This window comes from Drosophila nasuta, chromosome 3 (genome assembly GCF_023558535.2).
Source record: "Drosophila nasuta strain 15112-1781.00 chromosome 3, ASM2355853v1, whole genome shotgun sequence".
Taxonomy (NCBI): Eukaryota; Metazoa; Arthropoda; class Insecta; order Diptera; family Drosophilidae; genus Drosophila; species Drosophila nasuta.
In genome coordinates this window covers 10,242,992-10,265,097 of record NC_083457.1, presented here as the reverse complement: position 1 = coordinate 10,265,097, position 22,106 = coordinate 10,242,992, and the positions used below count along the sequence as shown (strand labels likewise).

The following is a 22,106-nucleotide window of genomic DNA, read 5'->3' as shown; positions in this document are numbered from 1 at the left end:
AGTGTGTATATATTTTTGGGCCGTATGTCGTTTATTTCGTTTTATTAGTGCGCACTTTTAATGCCGAATGCAGAAATATTGAATGAACTGTATGATAAACCTAAATCATGTGTATACTTATACTTATACTTGTGTATGTATATTTTTAAATTCCAACTTAGGGAAACATTTGTCTAGCCATAGCTTTTAAGCAACAATTTATAATCTAAGAATGCATTTTGTACAAAATGATATAGAATAAAGCAATTATAAATATGAAAACCAAACCGTAAACGTAAACACAAAACCAAACATTGTTTTGGTATAAATATTACAAGATTTTTAATTCAACCATAATCTCACAAAAATATAAATATATCTTTTAACAAACTCTATGCTGACTCTTTTGTCCTAAAACTAGCATGCGAAATTGTTTCATCTGCTACCTCCAAATTATCCAACATGGCAAGCAACTCTGCATCATCAATTACTATCTCAGGCTTATTGTTATTACTAAAAGATATATTAGGAAGCACAGCTTCTTTTTCGCCCAATAGTTCCTTCAGTTCCTTCTCTAGATCATCCTCATCCACAAAGGCCCCGTCTGCGTTGCTATTGGACAAGACATCTTGCATCTCTCTATGCTGATCTATTGTGTCACGCACATCGGCCAACACCTCATCTACATTATCGTATTTAAGACCAGATTCATTAAGAACATTTTGCAAAGTCTTGGAACCAATCTTGTAAGCATCAAGCACAACACCAGTGTTTTGTGCCTCATCCACATTGGAGAGTAGTGTTTCAATGTTATGCAGAGCAATGCTGCGACGCTCTAAGTATAGAAACATAGATAGATTAATCGAATAAAAGTAAAAAGATTTCAATAACTACAGACCATGATTCTTTTCCAGCAGACGTCTTTTTCTAAGGTATGTCTTAGCCAATTGTCTTTTGTTTTCCTTTACATATTGGCGTGCTTTGGTGTCATTCACTTTAATCTCCTCTTCTAGCTCCTCCAGCTGTTTCAGTAATCCAACACGCGTCATATCCAGATTATGCATTGCATGATCTGTCTCACTGATAATTGGACTGTCATGATCGTTAGCTAAAATAGATCAATTACGTGAGATTAGTTAAATGCTTGCCGATGGTATTTTAGACAATACTTGCCTGGTATCTTGATGAGATGTATACTTTTCGTTTGTCTCTCAATCTTGAATTCTATGGCAATAAGTCTACGAGCCTGCAGCGTTATTAAACACAATGGCAAACAAATCTCGTGAATGTCCATTCCACTATTCTTACAAATGGACTTGAAGCCCTCGAAATGAAGCAATTTTCCACGATTCTTCTGCAATACTTTCGTCTCCAGTTCACTGCAAATATGCTATAAGAATGAACAATACAATTAATTATATGTACATCGAATAAGTTGTCAATCATATAGTGTACCTGAATCACATCGACATGGATCCATTCTACGAGGGATCGAGCTCCCATATCCTCGGCAACAATGCTATGCTTTAGTTTTAGCCAACTTTGCGATAGTGGACGTTTCACAAAACTATTCACCAGCCAGCCGCTCCACGAATTTACTGGATCGTACTCGTATTCAGACCGAAGTCGAATTTGTTTTCGCTGTGCCATGTCGGCTATGACCGTGTCGAGGCAGGCTGGGATTTGCTCTCCTCGCATGAATTGCAATTGCAGTTCATGCAAACTGAAATTTGCTTTGGCGTAATGTTGGCAGTGTCTTTTTATTAGATCAGTCCAAAATATCATCTTTGCATCGTAGTTGCCGGGACTTATATGACGCGAATGAAAAGCTGCGAGTAACTCCTTCATTTTGCCGTTCTCCTCCCAAACAGGTGGGAACTCGAATTTTCTAGGATTATTATTTTTCTCCATTTCTTTATCACTTGTTTGCATAGTTTCAGTTTTCCAAAAACCAGTAGAAAATGCGCAATTTAAATAGTATGAAACGAGATGTGTTTTTCTTTAGTGTCGCAGTGCTGGCGGACATCCAATATTATAATAGGAATAATTACAATCAAATTTATTTAAATAATTCACGACATAATTAAAAATATTTGTTTAGCGTTTTGTTTTCACTTGATTTTGCTTATTTATTTATTTCGCAAATGTGACCAAACGAATTTATCGGAATTGCGCACATTCATCGATTAATCATGTTAAATTTGAGTGTTCACTTTTATATTGTTTTCAGCTGCATTTTTATCTATGGTTTCAAAGAACAATAATAATTAGTAAAGGAAGTCAAAAAATAAAGAATTATATTTTCCAGATTGGTCGTTCACAACTGTCTATTTATTTATAATAAAATAGGAAAATAAACATACGTGTCTCCTGCAACTGATCCTTATCAAAAATTCGATAAAATGCGACCTGCAACTTTTTATCGTTCCTTAAAGAGGCATTTAGCAGATGTTAAATTCAAAAATAAGCGGCAATGTTCATTTCTTTGGGATATGATAAGTATGAAATAAGGAATTATGTTTTCAAAACCCAATCTTACTCAGTCAACTCCATCAACTCGGTTGAACAATAGTTGCAACTTTTGTAAACCATAAATCAAGTATTCATGTTAATAACATTTCAGCAAAATGTTAATGATTTGTTGTTGTATTGCTGCAGCTCAGCTGTTCTGATTTAATGTAAAGAAGCAGAAAACGTGCAAGGCCACTAGATTTAGCTATTTTTCTTAATTGTTGTCGAGTTTGAATTGCAAAGTGCGAAGTTCAGCAAATAAGTATTAAAATAATTTGATCCGGTTCTGGTTATGCCAACTGAGCATTGCAGTGTTAAGAATTTTCGCGGCAACATAAGAAAAGAAAACGAATTGTAAACAAAACAAAGGGAGCAAACTTGCCTGTGTTTATTTGTGTTTTCACCGTTTGATGCGCCCGATGAAATAGAAACCATCTCTCTCTCTGTTAATAAACATCGCTGATGTGTGAGAAGAGGCTGCGCCAACGCAATTGATTGGAGTTCGGCCAAATTCCATATTTCCATAATCAGCAGTATATATTATCAGCGACAACAACTGCAAGCAAGTGCTGTGTTAGCTGACTCACGTTGCTGGTGGTGCGCTTATCTTGTTAGGATACTGTGCGAAATAACGACCGCTTCATTACCGGTGTTTTAATTATTTTTCGCTGTGAGTGCATTGATAAGCGTCAACTACAGCTGTTGTGTGTGTCATTATGTGTGACGATATTATATTTTGCACCAAGCTGGGTAGAGGTAAGTTACATGAATTTTAATCAAGCTAATTTTAAAGGTACACCATTATTTTTTTGGCAGATAATCTAAGCTTTGCCCGATTTTTTTGTAACACTGAAGCTCACAAAAGCTTATTTTGATATTTTTGTTGATTGCCATTTCTTTTGTTTCGTCTATTCGCGCTCTGTAGAAATTTCTTTTACAATTACATATAAACGTGCATACATATATTTATGGTGTGCATTTGTATTAGTATTTAAGCACTCAGCACATGCGTGTAGGGCGAGAGTAAATAGTACATTAGAGTTGAGACGTTATTTGGTAACTAAACGGATCTTTGCTTTAAAACTCAGACGAAGACAGTCGCGTAGATATCTCAAGCTCATGTCAAGGGTATTGGTATTGTTGGAGTTGTTGTTGCTGTCGTAGTAAAGTTCAGTTTTACTTTTGGTTGTAGCTTTTGCTTTGTTTGAAATGGGCTTTCGTAATGTTTAAGTTCGGCTTTTGCTTGACGCCGATGTCTCCTCATTAATACACTTATCTATGTATGTAAAAAGCTAATATATACACACATACAAACACACTGCTTTTGTTTTTGGATTTGTGCAAGCGCTACAAGCGCGATCATGATACAATTATACAAGGTAGTCTCGTCGGAAAAAGCTGTCCGACTTTAAACAAAACAATGAGTGCGAGTGAAAGAGTCTCAGCACAGCAGTGTGAGCGAGACGACAATGAAATGCGCATTAACCCTTAGACGATGATATTAATATTTACATATTTTGAAGTTGATATTAATGTCTCCTTGATATATTTTTAAAATGTAAATTGTTTATGAACAATATTAATAATATATATTAGAATTCTCTAATTCTCTAAATGTTTTAATTATATCCGTGTCTACGGCATACATGGAAAAAAGTCATTTTGCATAAGGGTTAATTGCGCTAAAAATTTCGTCCGCAGACAACCTCTTGCGTCAAAATACGAATGCGTACTGACGAAAGCTTTTTCCGACGAGACTACCTTGTATAATTGTATCATGAGCGCGATTGTGACGTCGACGCCAACTCGGCTGTTGCCGCGCTGTCGTTGCCTTTGCTATTTGCTTCTGTCGCTGACGACGGCGTTGTTGCCTATCGTATCGACGGCGACGGCAGCGTCGTTTTTAACGAACTGACAATGAAATTTCATTCAAACACGTTTCACGCCTTCGAGCGGTCGGTCAAACGACGACGCGCGTCTCTTTTCAAAACAACTCAAAAGCTAAAGCTGATCTTTTCTGTCCGGGATTATTTACGGTGCTCACAAGTAGTGCAATGTAAATAAATACCTTTGCACACATTATATATGTAAAGGTGCTGCTCAGGTGTTTGAGAATCAGTGATATGCTTAGTGTGTGAAAAAACGCTAAAGTAACTGTTGTTAAATTGTAAATTACACACAAACGATCGACAGTGGGACAGATACAACGCATTTAAAATGAAAGTGCCTGCGCGAGACTCGAAATATTCGTTCAACTTGAAAATATTCAAATTGCATAACGAGAAGAAATCAACATCAACAACACACGCCTCGTTAGCTCCGACGGTCAATTCACCGACTTCTCCAATGATCACAACTAAAAGAAATTCATGGCGCTCTTCATGGCGTGCTGCCATTGGAGTCGGTCACAAAGCCAAATCGGTCAACACCACCTCACACAACAATAACATCAACAACGACAACAACAATTATGATGATATCAATAATGACATTTTGCATGAGAAATTGTCAAATGAATCATGCAATCAACTCAATCTCAATCCTGATCGCATTCCCAACATTGATGATTTGATGTGTAAGTAGTTGTCAAAAGAAATCAGAAGTCTGAAGCATGACATCCAAAGTCGAAAAACAAAAAATACAATAAATGCAACAACATAATCAGCATCTGATCCACACCAAAGCTCAAATTGATAAGAATCTTTCCATTCGTTTGGAAACAAACTTGATTACAGTTGTATGTGTACTTTGTAGCCATCAACATAAAGCCAAAATACATTTCAAATGAAATTATTAAAACAAAAAAAGACTTGAAAAATAATGTACACAGAAAATAACGAATATTAAGTTCTATACTATTATTGTACTGCCTTTATTGTTAGCAAGGTGGCAACTTTATTTGCTCTTAGCATGAACTCAAAGTTAAAAGAGAAACATAAACGCAACAAAAGTTTAATCACTGTCGCTCTCTTGCTCTTTTGAAGCGCATATCAGGCGGCGTGCTCTTGATGTCCTCTCCATAATCAGCTGATACAGACCAGACACCAGATTAAGAAGTACACATGTATTGTGTTTTACAAGGGAATTTCTGCAAATGTTTTTTTCCTCTCTCTCTTTTTGATATGAGTTATTTGATAGTGAAACCCATGATACAATAATACAAGGTAGTCTCGTCGTGTGCTTTTTCGTTCGGTTTCTGTCCGCTATCGTCAGTGCGCTCGTGCTTGTTGAAGGGAAAGGTTGTATGCGGACGATTTTTTCCCTAAATATTAACCCTTGTACAAGACAAAAATGTCAGATTGCAATTATATTATATATAAATATGAACTTTATGATAGAATTAAGAACCTGAACTAAATAATTAGTAATCAAAAATAAAAACAACGATTACTATCCAATTCCAAACTATTAAAAATTAAATAATAAAAAATATTTAAACTCTTTTTAATATAGTGGAACAATTAAACCCTATGCACCATTTTAGGGTTAATCACAAAGCTCTACTGTCGATTCTTTCGCACTCACTAGGCGCAGTCGTTTCACTCGCACTTATGTATGGTATAGATAGCGGACAGCTTTTCCGACGAGACTACCTTGTATTATTGTATCATGGTGAAACCAACCAAATTTGCTGTCAAAGCTAACCCAATACAAATATATGGATGAATACGCGTGTATTTTGGTACCCATTGACATATGTATTGTGATTAGATAACATCATTGGATAGTTTGGGGACTTAGTGTAAGCAATTCAGAGGCCAGCGGTCAAGTTGAAAACTTTTAACTGGCGATAACTAACGAATGCAGGGGGTAGATAAGCGAACACGCATCGATATCGCTCGCTCTCTTAAAGTTGCCCTGCAGTATCGCACATGTTTCAGTCTGATTCGCTCAGTCTGCAAAGGCTCATCTAAACGTTGTTTTAATAATATCGGTCTCGTTGTCCGCCAGTACTACTTACATACATATATAATTTCTTGTGTTTGAAGTTAGCCAAAATGATTTCACTCTCTCTATAAACATTTTATAACCGTGAAGAAAAAAGTGCATATACAATACGTAATACAAATTAACTTTCAACAATGACTGAATTGCATTTTACAACGATCTTTGATCTCATCATTCAAAGCGGTACGTGTGTGATCAGTCCAAGTTTCTTAGTCCAAATGTTATATCCAAGCACATAAATTTGAATTTTCCAGTTGAATAATATAATTACATATTTTAAAATAGGTGGAAATAATTCCAGTAGTAAAATTATTTACTAAGATTTTGTTCTATATTAAATATTTCAATGATTAGATTTGGTAAATGCTAATTTCCTTTTTTTTTGTGTTCATTTGTATTGTATTAAATTGTTATTTTTTAACGTTTAACTATTGTTGTGAATTGATATTATCATTTTCAGAAAACATTATTTTCAAAGACTCTCCTAAAAACTAGTAATAAAAATATACCTTGCTCAATTCAGAATGTAATATAAAATGCGATCCTCTAAACATGTGCCAATATGTGTGCCAATTAAATGTATTATGACTATCAAATTAAAAAGCTTCTTTTGCCATAAATGTTTAATATGTATGTGTGTTTAAACCATCTTGTTATTGTACATACCCATTATTTAACGGCAAGCAAGAATACGAAATTTATGTGCTTCCTTTTATTACAGCGATGCCATGGTTTGGCATGGACATTGGAGGAACACTCACAAAATTGGTGTACTTCGAGCCGAAGGATATAACGCCTGATGAGCAGGATCGCGAGGCGGGAATCTTACGCAATATCCGGCGATATTTGACCAAAAATTCGGCCTATGGCAAAACTGGTCATCGCGATACCCACTTGCAGGTAAGTTAATTCTTTGAAATGAAATTATCTGTCAGTACAATCGTTCTGAAGTATAGACTTTTTGATTGGATTTCCAAAGCATTACCTGATGTTCATTTTCTCAATCTCCCTCTCTGAAACGTTATCAGTACCTGTAGACATGATCAGAGAGATGAGGTCAACTGATTCATGCGCTAATTTTGCATTCATTTGTAAGTTTTGATGTCATTGACGTCAGCTACCTAGGGGTTACTTCGCATTTGCAACTCATATTATATTCGACTAGTTTTGTAATTCTAGATTACGAAATTATTGAAACACTTCATTGAGAATTAAGATTTAATATCAGATTGAAAAGTTTTCCCTTGATAGTTTGCCAAAAATTTCCCAATAACTGATTTATATGTATAAACAAACACACAATTTTATTGTCTTATCTATAAGAAGATAATCATGGTAGCAATGAAAAATTTCCCGACTTATCAATATAAATGGAAGTTGGTATATTTCCCTGAATCACAAATACATGCAAGCATATGTATTTAGTTTACCACTTGTGACTAAGTGAATTTAATCAGATTGAAGTTAAGTAGTTACGAGTTCAATGAACTGATTGATCTACAACCAAATAATATAGCTAGTACTAGCTATAAAACAAGCCAAGTCGTCAGCACTGTTAGGAACTTGGAACCACATGCACGTCGATGTTCTCGACAGGTTTACATAGAGCATTCATTGACTTTTGACTTCCTGAAGTGCGATTTTTGTTTCGAATGTTAAATGGTTATTGGCATATAAAAAGTCCGTGTCTCAGCACGTCACTTATTACACATCGGCAGCACGACTGCTCGTGGTCAAGAATTCCTCTAAACTTGGACTTAGTTCACAATTTGGTTACGACTGCTTGTATAATGAAGATATGTCTGGTTGATTGGCAACAGCAAAAAAGTTCCACATTGAGAACGCAGTTTTGTTGACAATTGCCAATTTTAATTTTAAATTAGTTCGACGTATTGAATTTACCTAAGGAAATGCTTTTGAATGCAGATTTTGAACTGGAATGGAGAATATACATATAATTGTATTATATATATATTTTGTTTTGCCCAAATAAAATAAAATTTTTTTCTGAACTGCTTAAAAACTTTTCAAGAATGTATTGAGGGGGTAAGAGAAAAATGTAATCCTAATTTTATTTTATAATTTCTAAGAACTACAATTCATCAGGTTTTTCATAAATTCAGCTATTTTGGCTACCCATTAAATAATTGTGTAATAACACGTCAACTTACTTAAAGATATATAATATAATATATTATAATCTTTTTTAATTCGAAACGCCTTAATGAGAAAATTATAATTTCAAGTTAAGTGATCAAATATACCAAAGATGATCATATGTGTATTTTAGATGTATCAAATACTTTACAACAGCTTCTTAACCTACTGAATTGTTTACTAAATTGCAAGTGTTTAATCTACCTTTATTTCTTTCTTTCAAGATGGACAATGTTGTAATTCGCAAGCGAAGAGGATCTTTGCATTTCATACGCTTCCAAACCACAGATATGGGCAACTTTCTGTCGCTGGCCAAGCAGAAGGGCATGGCCGAGCTGGTGACCACCGTCTGTGCCACGGGCGGTGGGGCGTTTAAATTCGAGAAGGATTTTCGCGATCAAGTGAACATGAAGCTGGCAAAGTTCGATGAACTGGACACGCTAATCAAAGGAATACTCTTTGCCGATATGCACAACAGCACCGAGTGTTATTACTACGAGAACGCACGTGAAATTCTGTAAGTCAATCAATTTGTGTTGCGATTCTTGTATTAACTTTAAGATATCCTTGCAGGAAGAGCGAAAAACGCGCCTTCAACTTCTCACAGCCGTTTCCCTTTATTTTGGTAAATGTTGGCTCAGGTGTCTCCATTTTGGCCGTCTACGGACCAGACAACTACAAACGCATTTCGGGCACCAGGTAAATGATTTACACTTTACATTGTTAATGAGGATATTGTTATTAATATTATTTGTTTTGCTATACAGCTTGGGCGGCGGAACATTCCTGGGATTATGTTGTCTACTTACCGGCTGCACAACATTCGAAGAAGCAATACAGCTGGCCACTAAGGGTGACAATCGAAAAGTGGACAAACTTGTCAGAGACATTTATGGCGGCGATTATAATCGCTTCGGTCTGACTGGCGATTTGGTAGCATCCAGGTTAGCAATAAATAATTTCACAATTTCTATAGCACGCAACTGATTAAATTTACATTATTCCTACAGCTTTGGGCAGATGCATATGACCGAAAAGCGACAGTCGGTGTCCAGAGAAGACTTAGCAAATGCCACACTTGTCACCATTACCAACAATATTGGCTCAATAGCACGAATGTGCGCTTTGAACGAGAAGATCGACAAGGTAAGGCTGCAAAGCATTATTTTCATTATCTCGTAAATCTAATTTATTTATTTGGTTGCTAGGTCGTCTTTGTGGGCAACTTTCTGCGCGTGAATCCCATTTCGATGAAACTCTTGGCTTACGCCATGGAATTCTGGTCGAATGGCACAATGAAGGGTCTGTTCCTGGAGCATGAAGGTTACTTTGGTGCCCTGGGCTGCCTTCTGCAGTTTAATGGTGAATTGGCTGCCGCATTGAACGAGGGTCTCGACCATTCAAATACACCAAGCACAAACCCAACGCATACCACAGATGCCGGTGGGGATCCGTCCACATCGTCACCCTCACTAACCTCAGATGCAACGGATAAGCCAAACGATAACACAAACTCGTCAAGTAGATAGTCGTTCCCCTAAAGTAAGGGAGAACGGTGTACGGAATGACGACAAATGCAATAGTGGCATTTTCTCGCTAATAAATTAATTAAATTGAAATTTTTGCTTAAGAATACACTTGTAGAGGATGCACAAATTGTAAATGTATGAAATTAAAACACACATCAAATCGATAAAGTGCCTGTTAAAACGCAACAAAACAACAACAAATTAGGGCTTGTTCTTATGTACTACTTACTATATATACACTGCACTTACTTGCAATCAAACTTGATGCCAAATGTCTGCACACATTTGAATTGTTATTATTGGAGGATTCTGGTCTAAACATAAGTTTTGTTTTCTGCAACTAAAAATATTACGAAAGTATTACTAATACTTGAATAAACCAAAAGGCCGCGTGATTGTCCGATATTCATTTGTCTTCTATCGAACTACATATATACTATTATCAGAGAATCTATGGAAAATAACAATACTAACAACAACAACAACAGTACATCTAAGTTTTTACCATTCACACTCGGCGTGTGAAACATTTTGTTTTCAGTGGATTTTTAAGGCCTCTTTGTTTAGTATAAGTTTGTGGTCTATTCATGTAAGATTTTACCTTGTCAACCATTTCTACTCTTAAGCAGCTCAATGCAATTTGTTTATCGAAAACCCTTCGATTGAATTCAAATAAATAAATATACTATCATACATATGGAATTTTAATATTTAACGGACTATAATTATACATAATAGACCGCAGCTTGGCAAACAAATCACAGATTTTATTGTGGAAAGAAACAAACAATTTGCTATACAATCAATTTGATGGTTGCCAATCGCTATAATCTCGTTTAATACCGTAATTGGTTCTAAAATCAAAAACCCGTAAATTGTGATCAGTGGCAACGAACATATATTGACTGTCACATGCGAGACTATATACAGGTGAACTTCTATGATGTTGACGCGTTCGTCCTGGAAAGTACAATTGAATGTATTTCCCCGGCACACGAATATCATATAAATTAACACGACTGTGGTATTTGGCACCGCACAGCACGGCATAGAGACCATCATACTCGAGGCAATAGAACGATGAGTCAAATGGATCTTCCCAAATGCAGACGTCTCGATCGATGCGTCGATCAAAGATGCGAAACGTGGTATCAAAGTTGGCAGTGAATAAAACTTGATCGTCTTTCATTTTGAGGTCATAGATAGAGATGGTGTTTGAATTGAAAACTTGCTCCTCGCCACTGTTACAAAAAAAAAAAATTAAAACAGAATTATAATTAAATGTAATAAGATCTTTAATAAAGATAAACAAACCTTTCTGTGTGAATTCCACGTAACGCTCTTCTGCCCGCATCTGTGTAAAGACCACCAAAGAGCCACTGACCATCGTCACTGAGTTTCATGCACTTGAATGAGCGTTGCAGATTCATGAATAAATCAAAGTGTGACAAGCCAAACTCCTGCGAACGTTTCCACAGCTTACAACACGTGTCGGTGCTGCTGGCATAAACATCGTCCACAAAGTCAACACAGAAGAGGTATTCCTTGGCGTGGTGCAATGTTTCCTCGGTGATACCATCGCCGTCTCGCACAAAACAAGAGCCATTTACTCGTCCGGCGAATATTGTGTTCTGTTTCATCACAAAATCCGATATATCCGATATCGTTGGGGTGCTGATCTCCTCGGCGTAGCGACGCTGCAGTGACTCTGGGCCCGTTCGCAGATATTTGCGTAAGTAATTGGCATGCGTTATGTACAGAGCATCAGCGTCAACGCAGAGTTTGGAGGGGAACATTTGGGCATGATGGAAATAGTGTCGTTCTAAGTAAATGCCACTCAGCCAATTTCTCGCCACCTGCAGTCGTTCAAAGTAAGTCATTTGTGATTGATTCCTGAAATGAGATGATGTATAAGAAAACCGTGTGTACATAAAACCATCTTCTTACCTCCTCTCTACACATGGCCGATTCCTGTGGCCGCACAAGAGCGAATCCATTGTCATGGCATAGAACACATACTGCTCGATGACACTGCCTAGATAGTTGTTAGCCTTGTACAAATTGACTAGATCTCGTTCGGAGCAGTATTTAAACACTCCCAGCAAGCAGTCAACGTTTAGATCCGTAAGCTTCATAACGACTATTTGTATATTTGAATCACTGCTACCAATTAGAAAGCTGCCAACAAATTCGCGGCATTTTGATTAAGAACACTAGATTGGACAACAAAAATGAGCACATCTTCCTTGCCAACAATTATCATTATCGAGCACTATGTTTGTTATCGAGCACCATGCGTGTAATCGACTAAAAAGCTTGTATTCGATTTTAACTAACGATGACACGATAGTCCGATAAATGCCATGAAGATAAGAAGAGTACAAATTTCAAATCGTAAAGCTTTGCAACCGTCAATAAGTGCACATTCGTTTTATTTCATGTGCATTGAGCTTTAGCGGAAAATGTCGTGCAGTTCTCATCAACCTATTTACACATTTCATCAAATCAATTAAATGCCACAATGTGAAGCCAAAAAAAAGAAACATTCTCTGCATTTGAAGTTATTTAGCACAGTCTTTCTCTAATTAGTCACAGAACTTTTGGGGGAAAATAGTTGCGCCAAATACCGAAAATAAAGCACATTTGGTTATCTCAACAATTTTCCTAGAACGCCTGCTGTCAGACGTTTGAGAAGCCATTGATGTAATACCTGCATAGACAATATGCTGAAATATTCGCTTCCGATTGCATTATCATATTAGGCTATAGACGAATTTATTGTATGCATACATACTTACGTGCGTAAAAAATTGTCAGATAAGAACAAGACCACGTAAATTTATTTACCAACAGATTAAACATATTCATATTGTTAATATCACGTGCTGCCATCGGAAATCGCCAGTTGTCAACATGTTGTTGTTTACATTTTCTAGATTTCGCTGGAATATTAAGCGTAAATAGAAAAGACTTCAAATTAAATTATCGCCCCATTAATTTATCTCTTCAAAAGCAAGGCAATCATAGTTTCAAATTTTGTCACACTCATTAATAACGGGCAAAAAGAAACAAAGAAGTCAAAAAATGTTCTAGAAGTTCAACCACACCCAATGAAAAATGTTCCTGCATGCCAAGTTAAGAGAGTCGGAAGTCACATTCACATTCGACTGGTGCTAAACGTTATTCTCTGCTGGGCTTTACGTTTTTTACGAAATTCTCTCAGCAATTTCATAATATGATGACTAAAGTACACAACTCTGGCTACGTAGAATTTGTCACGTCGACTCGTCGTCGGCTATTGCGTCGTGTTAAAAAAAAATAGTTACTAGCTAAATGAAACCGATTTTTGGGGTGGAAAATTTATTCATGGAAACAATATTAATGTAACTCAACCCCCTTCGCAATTGCATATAAACCTTTTGTTCTTTGTTCAGGTTTTTCATGTGCTGTATTTCGCATTATTACTTAATGGCGTTAACGTCGTATGTTCATGCATATGGCTGACTTTTAAACTGGTTTAAGATTTCAATAAGCAATTTCAATTTAGTTTTGGAGGTTCATTAAATGTTGTGTAGGACTTTGACTTACGTTATGGTGATTATTTTTTTGTTTCTAGTAAGATAGATAAATTGGTTTTCGTATATTATATTTAATTTCGATTTTTCAAAGGTCACTTTAAAATAAATACTTTTTTCTTCATCAACGTAACAAAAGATCTTAAAATGAAAATATAATTCGACTAAAAATTACTCTAGAAAAGGTGAAAAAGTCTTGAACTAGTTTTCATCATTAATACAAATATTGAAAATATTGAAGAATAATTTTAAAATTTCCAGATGTCGCTCATTAATACGAATGGAGAAGGCTTTTTGAATAATTTACAAATGTAAATTTTAAATAATCGAAAGTTTTAAATACGTATACATATGTATGTGCAGTTTTTTCGATTCTATAACCTTGAAGCGATCGTTTTTTTACGGCAACCTTCACATACGGGTACGATACCCTTAATTTTCAACGATTTAAGAGGGTATACACGTTGACATTGAAATTGCCATCTCATTCTGGCTGTCACTGATAAGCCCCTTATCAAAAGATTAAATTTTCCCTCGTGTAAGGTATTCAACATTTTTTCCCAGGTACTACGTGTACATATAAACATTATTACTTTTATAGCACCACAATGGGGTAAGGTAATGCAGGTGCAATGAGTCCATATGACATCAGCATGATTTGGCCCTAAACGCACATCATATGATGATGACGTCAATCTACATGTATCTGTAGATTGAGAGAGTCTGTATGATGGATCTATAAAATCAGTCAATGTAATTCTCAAAGTTAATGGAAGAAAATAGCACGCAATTTATTTTTGAAAAGTGAGATCAAAGTTTGATGTTTTATTCGTTTCATAATTTTTTCACTTTGTATGCCATTTTTTCATATCTATATGCAAAACTTCAAAAAAAATATATATATTAAATAATAAATAACAATTTGCATTCGTTGCCATTTTGAAACATTGAAAATAATGCTTTCTACTTGATATATAGATTGATAAATTCAACAATTTACAGCAAAGTATTAATTTATGTATTGTACATAAGTTGCTTTTAGGAAGAATAAGTTGCAGTTACGAGGATTCGGATTCGGTGTCTCATCTCTCTCATCTCAGTTTAGACAACACAATAAGTTTTGAGAGTTCTACATAATAAAGAACGAACTACAATTCGTCTCTCATGGAAGGCAGTGAGTTTTTGTTTTTAGTTTAGATTTGTGTTTTTTGTTTTCCTATATAAATGATACTTGTAAGTGAGCGAGGCTTCAAAGTCTTTTCGTGTGCGAGTGAGTTGGGTGTTTTGGTCACCACCCCAGGATGGATGACGTGGAGAGCCCGGGGCCGCCTTAGCCTCGGCTATCTAACGTCGCAGCTGTTAATCAGTCTACGAGTATACGCCCCCCCAAAAAAAGGGTCGAGGGTCGAACATCGAAGCTTGAGATCGAGTGATCGATCGATCAAGTTCACGCGCCAGCGTATACGAGAAAGCGAGTTTCAAGTGGCTTTATCCGCGGCTCAATGTCAACTAATGGTCAGCCCATGTCCTCATCAGCGTCATCATCGTTTACCGTCGTCAAAGGTGTGGCAGAGCTATTGCTGTTGCTGTTTTGGGCCATTTGTAAGGTGGTGTGTGTATAGTCGAGAGGCTCGACGCCAATATCCTCGTATTCATGCTCATGCTTATCTCCGCTTAAGGCACACATTTCGCTCACATCTCCATCCTGCTCCATGCATTCGAGCTCATCCTCATCATTATCCACATCCCAATCGTCGGCAATCTGCACATTGACCGGCAGATACAAATGAAATGGTCGCTGCTCCTTCAGCCAAGGCGTTAGAAAAATGTGGCTGGCTGTCATGCGTTCCGTGTAGTTCTTGCGCAACAACGAGAGCATCAGCCAGCGCACCGACTTGGACAATGTCATGGGGATCTGAACGTTGCCATGTCTGATTACTGTGATCAGATTGCAGTTGGCCTTCTCATAGAACGGATACTGTCCCACTAGCATGGTGTACAGTATGACACCCAGTGACCACATGTCCGCTGGCTTGCCTTGGTACGTTGGCTGGGGGCAGAGTAACTCGGGTGCGGTGTAAAGCGGGCAGCCGATCTTGTCGCTCAGTGTATCATCGTCACCATCGAGTATCATAGAGCCTTCCAATGATTCATATTGTAGTTTCGTTCTGTAATCGGTAAGATAAATAGGAAATTTCCTCTTAAGTAAATCTCTTTATTGTAATAAAGCAATTATACTACATTATTAGATAATAACTTTATATACATACATTTGACATATTCTACTTATCATATATTTCAAAATTAAAATTTTTTAAAATAAATCGTTCTACATCAATTGAATTAAATAATAAATACTAAATTGTCAAAGCTCTCGCATTTAAATTCATTATTGTATGCAATCTCAATAAGCTGCAAAGTTTCAGAGTTGCATAAGATTTGAAATTTGATGGTGTTGCCATTTACTGGCTGGCGCATTACAACACTGACACACACTCAACTTAACTCAAATCGATTGGCATTGCGTTGGCGTTGCCAGTGTTGCCAGCTGGCGAACGTAAGTAATTGATATAACAACAGCAACAACAACAATACAACTTGTAGCCCATCTCTGACAAAGCTGGCGACCCCAAACACCCAAGAGCGGTGACACCATGTTGACATTGGCCTACATTATTTCCATGCAAAAAAGCTCGTGAGTGAGAAAGAGATAGAGAGAGGCTCTCAGCTCAAAGTGACGTTTGGAGTTGCAACAACTCCACCTACGGTTTCAAATCTTCTCGTGGAGAGACAATGAAACACACAACTGCCAAACATCTATAAGATAATGGAGTGAGGAGCAACAGCGCCAAACCCAACCAAATATTTTTGATTGTGCCATGAAACAAACAAATAAAGATACATAAATATGTATGCATGTTTGCATATGTATGTATGTATGAACTCAAAAACCTCGAGCTGACCCTGAGCAAAAATGAGCAAACCAAACCGAATACAACAACGAAATAACAAAAAAAAACACAAAAAAAACTGAGCGCACCTCTTGCCATCAGACAAAATTACAATACACCACACCAGCAATCAGTGAGATAGAGAGAGAGGAAGAGAGCAGCGTGGTGTACCGACGACTCTCAGCGCGATCGTTGTTACAACAAGCGACCTTGTTGGGTTTTTGGAAGAGGGGAGCGACGAGCATTGCGCAGTCCATTCATTTGAAGAGCGCAGCGCAGCGCATGTGATTGGTGATCAGTCCTCTCTCTTGCACTCTCTGTACAAATAATGCGCGTCTGTTTGTTGTTGCTACGATTTGAAATTAACAAAATGTGTATTTTCCAAAAGATACTCACACACTCAATTAGCTAGAGAGGCGAAGTGGAGAGGTGAGAAGTGGCAAGCAGAAAAGAGAGAAGAGGGCAGACAAGGTAGCTAATACGTGCTGCTAATTTAAATGCTATTTAAATATGTATACGCGTAGCCAATATAATAACACATGAAAATATACACACAGAAGATCAGAGTCAGGGCCACAGCACAATTTGACCTTACTGTCGAATGTCTTCAATTGTGTTTTTGTATGTGTGTGTATTAGTTGTGTATATTAAATTCCCGTCTTTATTGCCCAGATAGATATTTTTGAATATCGATAACTTATCATTCTGGTTTGATTATTCGAGTGTGATTTCTTCACATCATGATCGTGATGGACAACTTAACGAAGAACTTAGACTGTATCTTAAATTGAAGTAAACAACAAATTTGTACTCGTATGTTTCATATTTCAACGATAAGCGAACAAACAACGTACATTCAACTCAAATTACTAAGGAATTGTTTTTCTGTTTTTAATGATAATTTCCAAATTTGCCTGACTCATATATAAATATAGTCGTATTCTGGGGATATATTTACAATGATTATTATTAGCTCCTCAAGTTAAAAATATACTTGTCAAAAATAATGTGTAATAATAATAGTCAACTACTAAAAATATTGCCCACACAGTTCCTCAAACTGATCATTAATATTCCGCACTTGCACAACTGTACTACATACAAACTTACATACATACATACATATAAACTCTCTTCAGACTTGTGTACAGAGTATGAGAAACAACAAAAAATAAATGCATAAAAATAAACGGGCAATACGTAAAGCGGAAAACGTCAATGCAATAAATTTGCTAATTGCATTGGCAATGGAAACGTAAGGCAAACAAAAAAAAATATACAAAAAGTTCAAAAACATTCAACAAGTATTGCTTCATTGCTAAGAACTATACACTCACACAGACACATACGATATAATGTGTGTGAACATACGAACAGAACGAATAAGTAAGAGAAAACGATTTGCAAGTGTTTTTCTCGCAATCAACAGGTACGACGAGAATGAGGAAAAGCAGAAAAGGAAAGCTTTTCGTTTTGCTACGAGTCTAGATTCAGAATACTTTATACTATAAATATAAATAACTACATTCACATTTATGTACATATTCACTAACATTCATTGCGAGCATAATGACACAAAATGAATTATTTTGCAAGCGGCACACAGAGCACAAGTTTGAAGGTGAGCCTAACATTTCGACGTGCACTGTACTCATACCACCATACACACACACGCACACACATTCTCACATATTAATACTTAAACCGCAAACAGTGAAACGGGTAAATGAGTACAAAGTAGGAACCTCGCTGCGAGCACTTTGTACGCTCCAGATATACATACACATATGTGCGTGTGTGTATATGTTTGTATGTACGCATTTTGTTGTTGTTGTATTATCAGTGTTTCGTGTGTACAGTATTAACGAAAATATTGAGTACGAAACGCGTACGCTTTTGAGACGAAAAGAACACAATTGTTCTATGAGCACATCATAGTAGTGGAACTACTTCTATAAATGGATGCTATTTCTTCATCAGGTCTTACAGTAATTTTCGAGCTGTACTGTATTCATAGATCATACCATTTTTTGCTGCTGCTGTTGTTGTTGTTATAGTTGCTGTTGATCTATTGGTTATTTTTATTGCAACACTTCTTAAACGTTCAATGTTACCCACAACTGGCCGACAGACAGCAACAGCAATAACAACACCAACAACAACAACAGTGTCGGCCAATAACAAGAGCAACAATTGTGGCACCAATAACACTACGAAACGAACGAACGAACGAATGAAAAAAAAACAAACTGTTGCTCATAACGAGTTTTTATCGAATTGCAAAATAAAGATATGCAACCAGTACAACGAGCAAATGTGTGCGAGGTGTGAGTGAGACAGCCTCTAGTCTGTCGTTGTTGGTGGTGAGTATATGATGCGGGTGAGGGGAAGGGTCACTACCAATCGATTACGAAAGTCATCAGCACATGTACATACATACTACACAGATGCATATGTATGCAGGCGAGCATATGAACATATGCCACAATTGTAATGGCACATTTGAAATTTATGTGTGGTGGTTATCGATTAATTATCGATAATGAGTGGGTGGGTTTGTATACTGACCTCGCCTCGTCGATAAAGTAGAAGCGCTTTAGCTTTAGATCACGCAGAATAATCCCATTGCGATGGCACACTTGCACAGTCTGGCAAATCTGATGAAAAATCGCACGTGCCTCCGATTCACACAGTCGCTTCTCATGCCTAATATACGTGTGGAGGTTCTCATAGACACGATGCTGCTGCTGCTGTTGCTGCAGAACGGGGGCAATGATGATGTAGGTGCGATTCTTGGAGAGTGGCACAAGGTCATGCACACCACGGATCAGCGTATGGCCATAGATGGTGCTGCGGCAGAGCTGTTCGTCCTGCTGCAGTTGGAAGTAGGCGCGTTGCACTTTGTCCAACGGTTCGTTGATGATCTTGCAGAGAAACTGTTCGCCGGTGAAGACATCCACGCACTGCAGGTTTGATGACGTCAGATCGATGAGATGGCGATAGGAGGCGGGTGTTTTTTGCCGCTGCTGCGGCTGAGATGTGACTAGGCTGGGCACTGATCAGATAACGGTTCTTGATCACCTTAACGGGCTGCTCGTTAACGTTGCTGCCGCTGCTGCTGCTGTTGATGATCGTCTGCTCGGCAAAGCTTAAAGCTTGTAGCTCCGAGACGCCGCCTGGAGTGCGTAAAAGCTTCTCGCGAATGGTGCGTAGCATTTGTGCATTCGGGAATTCCTTCGTTGGCGTCGATAGCGCAGAGTTCGGCATGGCGGGGGGATGAGGGTGTTGAAGTTGCAGTTGCAGCTGTTGCTGCAGCAAACGCTGGCATTCTGCTCGCAGCTAACGGCATCGCATAGTTGACTATTTTGTTGGCCTCCACGGCAGTCGTCGCATTGTTGCTGTTATCCATTTTGCTGGTGTTTGTTGATTTGTTTTTTTTTTTTTATTGTTGCGGTTGCTGGTAAATGTTATTTTTATGCACTTGCGCCTTGCCTTTTTCAGCTTACAATTATCACAGTTGTTGCTTTTACTAACTGCAGTTTGACTTTAGCTCACGATTGGCATTTTGATTGTCTCTTTGTATGTGTTTAAATGCGTGAATTTGTGATTGTTGCTGTTTCTGTTTAGTTGTTGTGTTCGAGAAAACGAGGAGACGCCGCGCAGACAACAAAATTTAATTTGTCAATTTTTATGCTGACTTTAATTTCACTTGGTTTGGTTGACGCAATGCAGCAGATTTATTGCGAAATATTTTTGTTTAATAAACGAATATATTTATTTTCGCGTTAGTAGTTGTTGCTGCTTTTGTCGATTTTAAAACAAATCGAACGATACAAAAATTCACTCACTCGTCGTACAACACGAAACGAAACGAACGCGCCCGTCTGTCTGCTTTGCTCTCCGAAATTGTAATGGTTCCATTTTCAATATTCGTTTCGTTTATGTATGCTTGGCATGGCGAAGAATGTCAGGTAGCGTGTTCCACTTGCGAGAGTAGCAAACGTGAGCAGCTGACATCACAACGCCGAAATGTACTGTACATATTTTAATGCATGCTGAGCACGAAAAAATATATTTTGAAGTTGTGATTCATTGAAGTTTTTGAGTGAGAAATGAGTAATTGATTATTTCATTTAATTGTCAAATTTCACAATCTGTGTTATGCATATACTATATATACTTATTCCTAAATAGATAACAAATGCATTCAAGCCCACATATTTACTAGAATTAAATTTAGTAAACATTTTACATACTATTTATTCACGCCCTCAGACGTCGTGACGTCACTCTTCTCTCTTACTATTAACTCAACATACGAAATACAGCACAAAGCAGTAGATCAAAAGGCAACCTCTCGGAGCGAAGCGTGAATGGAACGTCTGAAAGTGAAACACTGCCAGGGCTACGCTATCAAGACTTGCATTGGTATGCGTGAGAAAGTGAGGGCTTGTGCGACGTTATTTTCGAAAACAATTGCGTAGAGCATTGAAATACTCGCCATTTCATACACAACACGCTTGCTGGCAGTCTTCGTTTACGTTTTATTGTTAAACGTATACGGAAATTTTTGATTTGAGAATGAAACGTTTATTTTGAATGCCATATGCTAGCGTCGTTTTTGCTTTACAATGCTTACAAGCAACAACCCCTAGATGTCATATGAATGTATGTATGAGATAGTGTGAGTGTTTATGCGTTGCTGTATTCTAGCACTAAATACCAAAAGACGCTTACTGTATCAGCGCAACGATCAACACGCATTAAATGCGCTGTAGTTTTTCTTGTTGCTGTAGTATGTGCACACGACGCTGACTCTGATTTTCATGTCATGTTCCACTTTCTACATCAAAAAAGATATTTTTGCATGATGTATTATTGGTGCCAGCTCTCGAAAGTGAACTTATCGATATACAATGTTAATGGTCAACGATATCAATACATCACTCTGAGTTTTCATCAGTACAATCGTAAATATTAATTTGAGCATACTGTACATTCAACATCATCCAGACAATACATACATACATACATACAATATGCGAAAGTAAAGTATGCCTGAAATAATTATTCGATATGCGCAGCGTAGTTTATGATTTCGTTGAGCAGCTGCGACTCACAAAATAAAGATCATTGGCCTACGCAGAGGGAATTATGCCAGCGCACAAGCAGATCAGCGACATGCACATGTACATTGCATTACTGACTTAGTGTTTGTGTGCGTATGCGTGCATGTGCGTGTATGTGTGTGCAGGTAAAGACATCGACAACAACTACAACTACAGGTAGATTTCCATTTCCCAAACTCTGCTTGCGTCTGCATCATCCCCTAAATTGTGAGGGATGGCTGTACACATTCATTGTAGGATGTTGCAGCTGTTGCAAGGTGATTTCCAAGTACATTCGAAAAGCATATGCGTGTTTTTCTGCTGCCTGTTTGCATCCATCTGTCGCTA

General features: G+C 37.4%; 4 protein-coding genes across 6 annotated transcripts; 1 reads left to right on the top strand and 3 right to left on the bottom strand.

Annotated features, from left to right (window-relative positions):
* Positions 1-25: 25 nt before the first annotated feature.
* Positions 26-7,200, bottom strand: LOC132791670 (charged multivesicular body protein 7). The gene is made up of 5 exons (XM_060800698.1): positions 7,105-7,200; positions 1,435-2,221; positions 1,153-1,369; positions 878-1,087; positions 26-814 (listed from the first exon to the last, which is right to left on the bottom strand). The coding sequence occupies exons 2-5, from the start codon at positions 1,909-1,911 to the stop codon at positions 372-374; spliced, it is 1,347 nt and encodes a 448-aa protein (XP_060656681.1). The 5' UTR covers positions 1,912-2,221; positions 7,105-7,200; the 3' UTR covers positions 26-371.
* On the top strand, positions 3,112-10,124 carry LOC132791668 (pantothenate kinase 3). Of its 3 annotated transcripts, none has more exons than XM_060800696.1 (7): positions 3,112-3,246; positions 7,160-7,338; positions 8,820-9,112; positions 9,169-9,294; positions 9,363-9,539; positions 9,606-9,741; positions 9,804-10,124. In XM_060800696.1, exons 1-7 carry the CDS (start codon positions 3,207-3,209, stop codon positions 10,122-10,124), a joined length of 1,272 nt encoding a protein of 423 aa, XP_060656679.1. In that variant the 5' UTR covers positions 3,112-3,206. The 3 variants fall into 3 exon arrangements, with proteins under 3 accessions (XP_060656679.1, XP_060656677.1, XP_060656678.1); XM_060800694.1 differs by lacking the exon at positions 3,112-3,246 and adding an exon at positions 4,478-5,065; XM_060800695.1 differs by lacking the exon at positions 3,112-3,246 and adding an exon at positions 6,510-6,621.
* Positions 10,125-10,228: 104 nt separating this feature from the next.
* On the bottom strand, positions 10,229-12,828 carry LOC132791671 (F-box/WD repeat-containing protein 4). Its single transcript, XM_060800699.1, has 3 exons — positions 12,072-12,828; positions 11,439-12,017; positions 10,229-11,365 (listed from the first exon to the last, which is right to left on the bottom strand). Exons 1-3 carry the CDS (start codon positions 12,257-12,259, stop codon positions 10,927-10,929), a joined length of 1,206 nt encoding a protein of 401 aa, XP_060656682.1. The 5' UTR covers positions 12,260-12,828; the 3' UTR covers positions 10,229-10,926.
* A 1,802-nt stretch (positions 12,829-14,630) lies between these two features.
* On the bottom strand, positions 14,631-20,715 carry LOC132791669 (tribbles). Its single transcript, XM_060800697.1, is given in 4 exon segments — positions 14,631-15,867; positions 19,219-19,667; positions 19,669-19,909; positions 19,911-20,715. Coding segments are annotated over 4 exon segments (1,491 nt in total). The 5' UTR covers positions 20,060-20,715; the 3' UTR covers positions 14,631-15,215.
* Between the last annotated feature and the right edge of the window lie 1,391 nt (positions 20,716-22,106).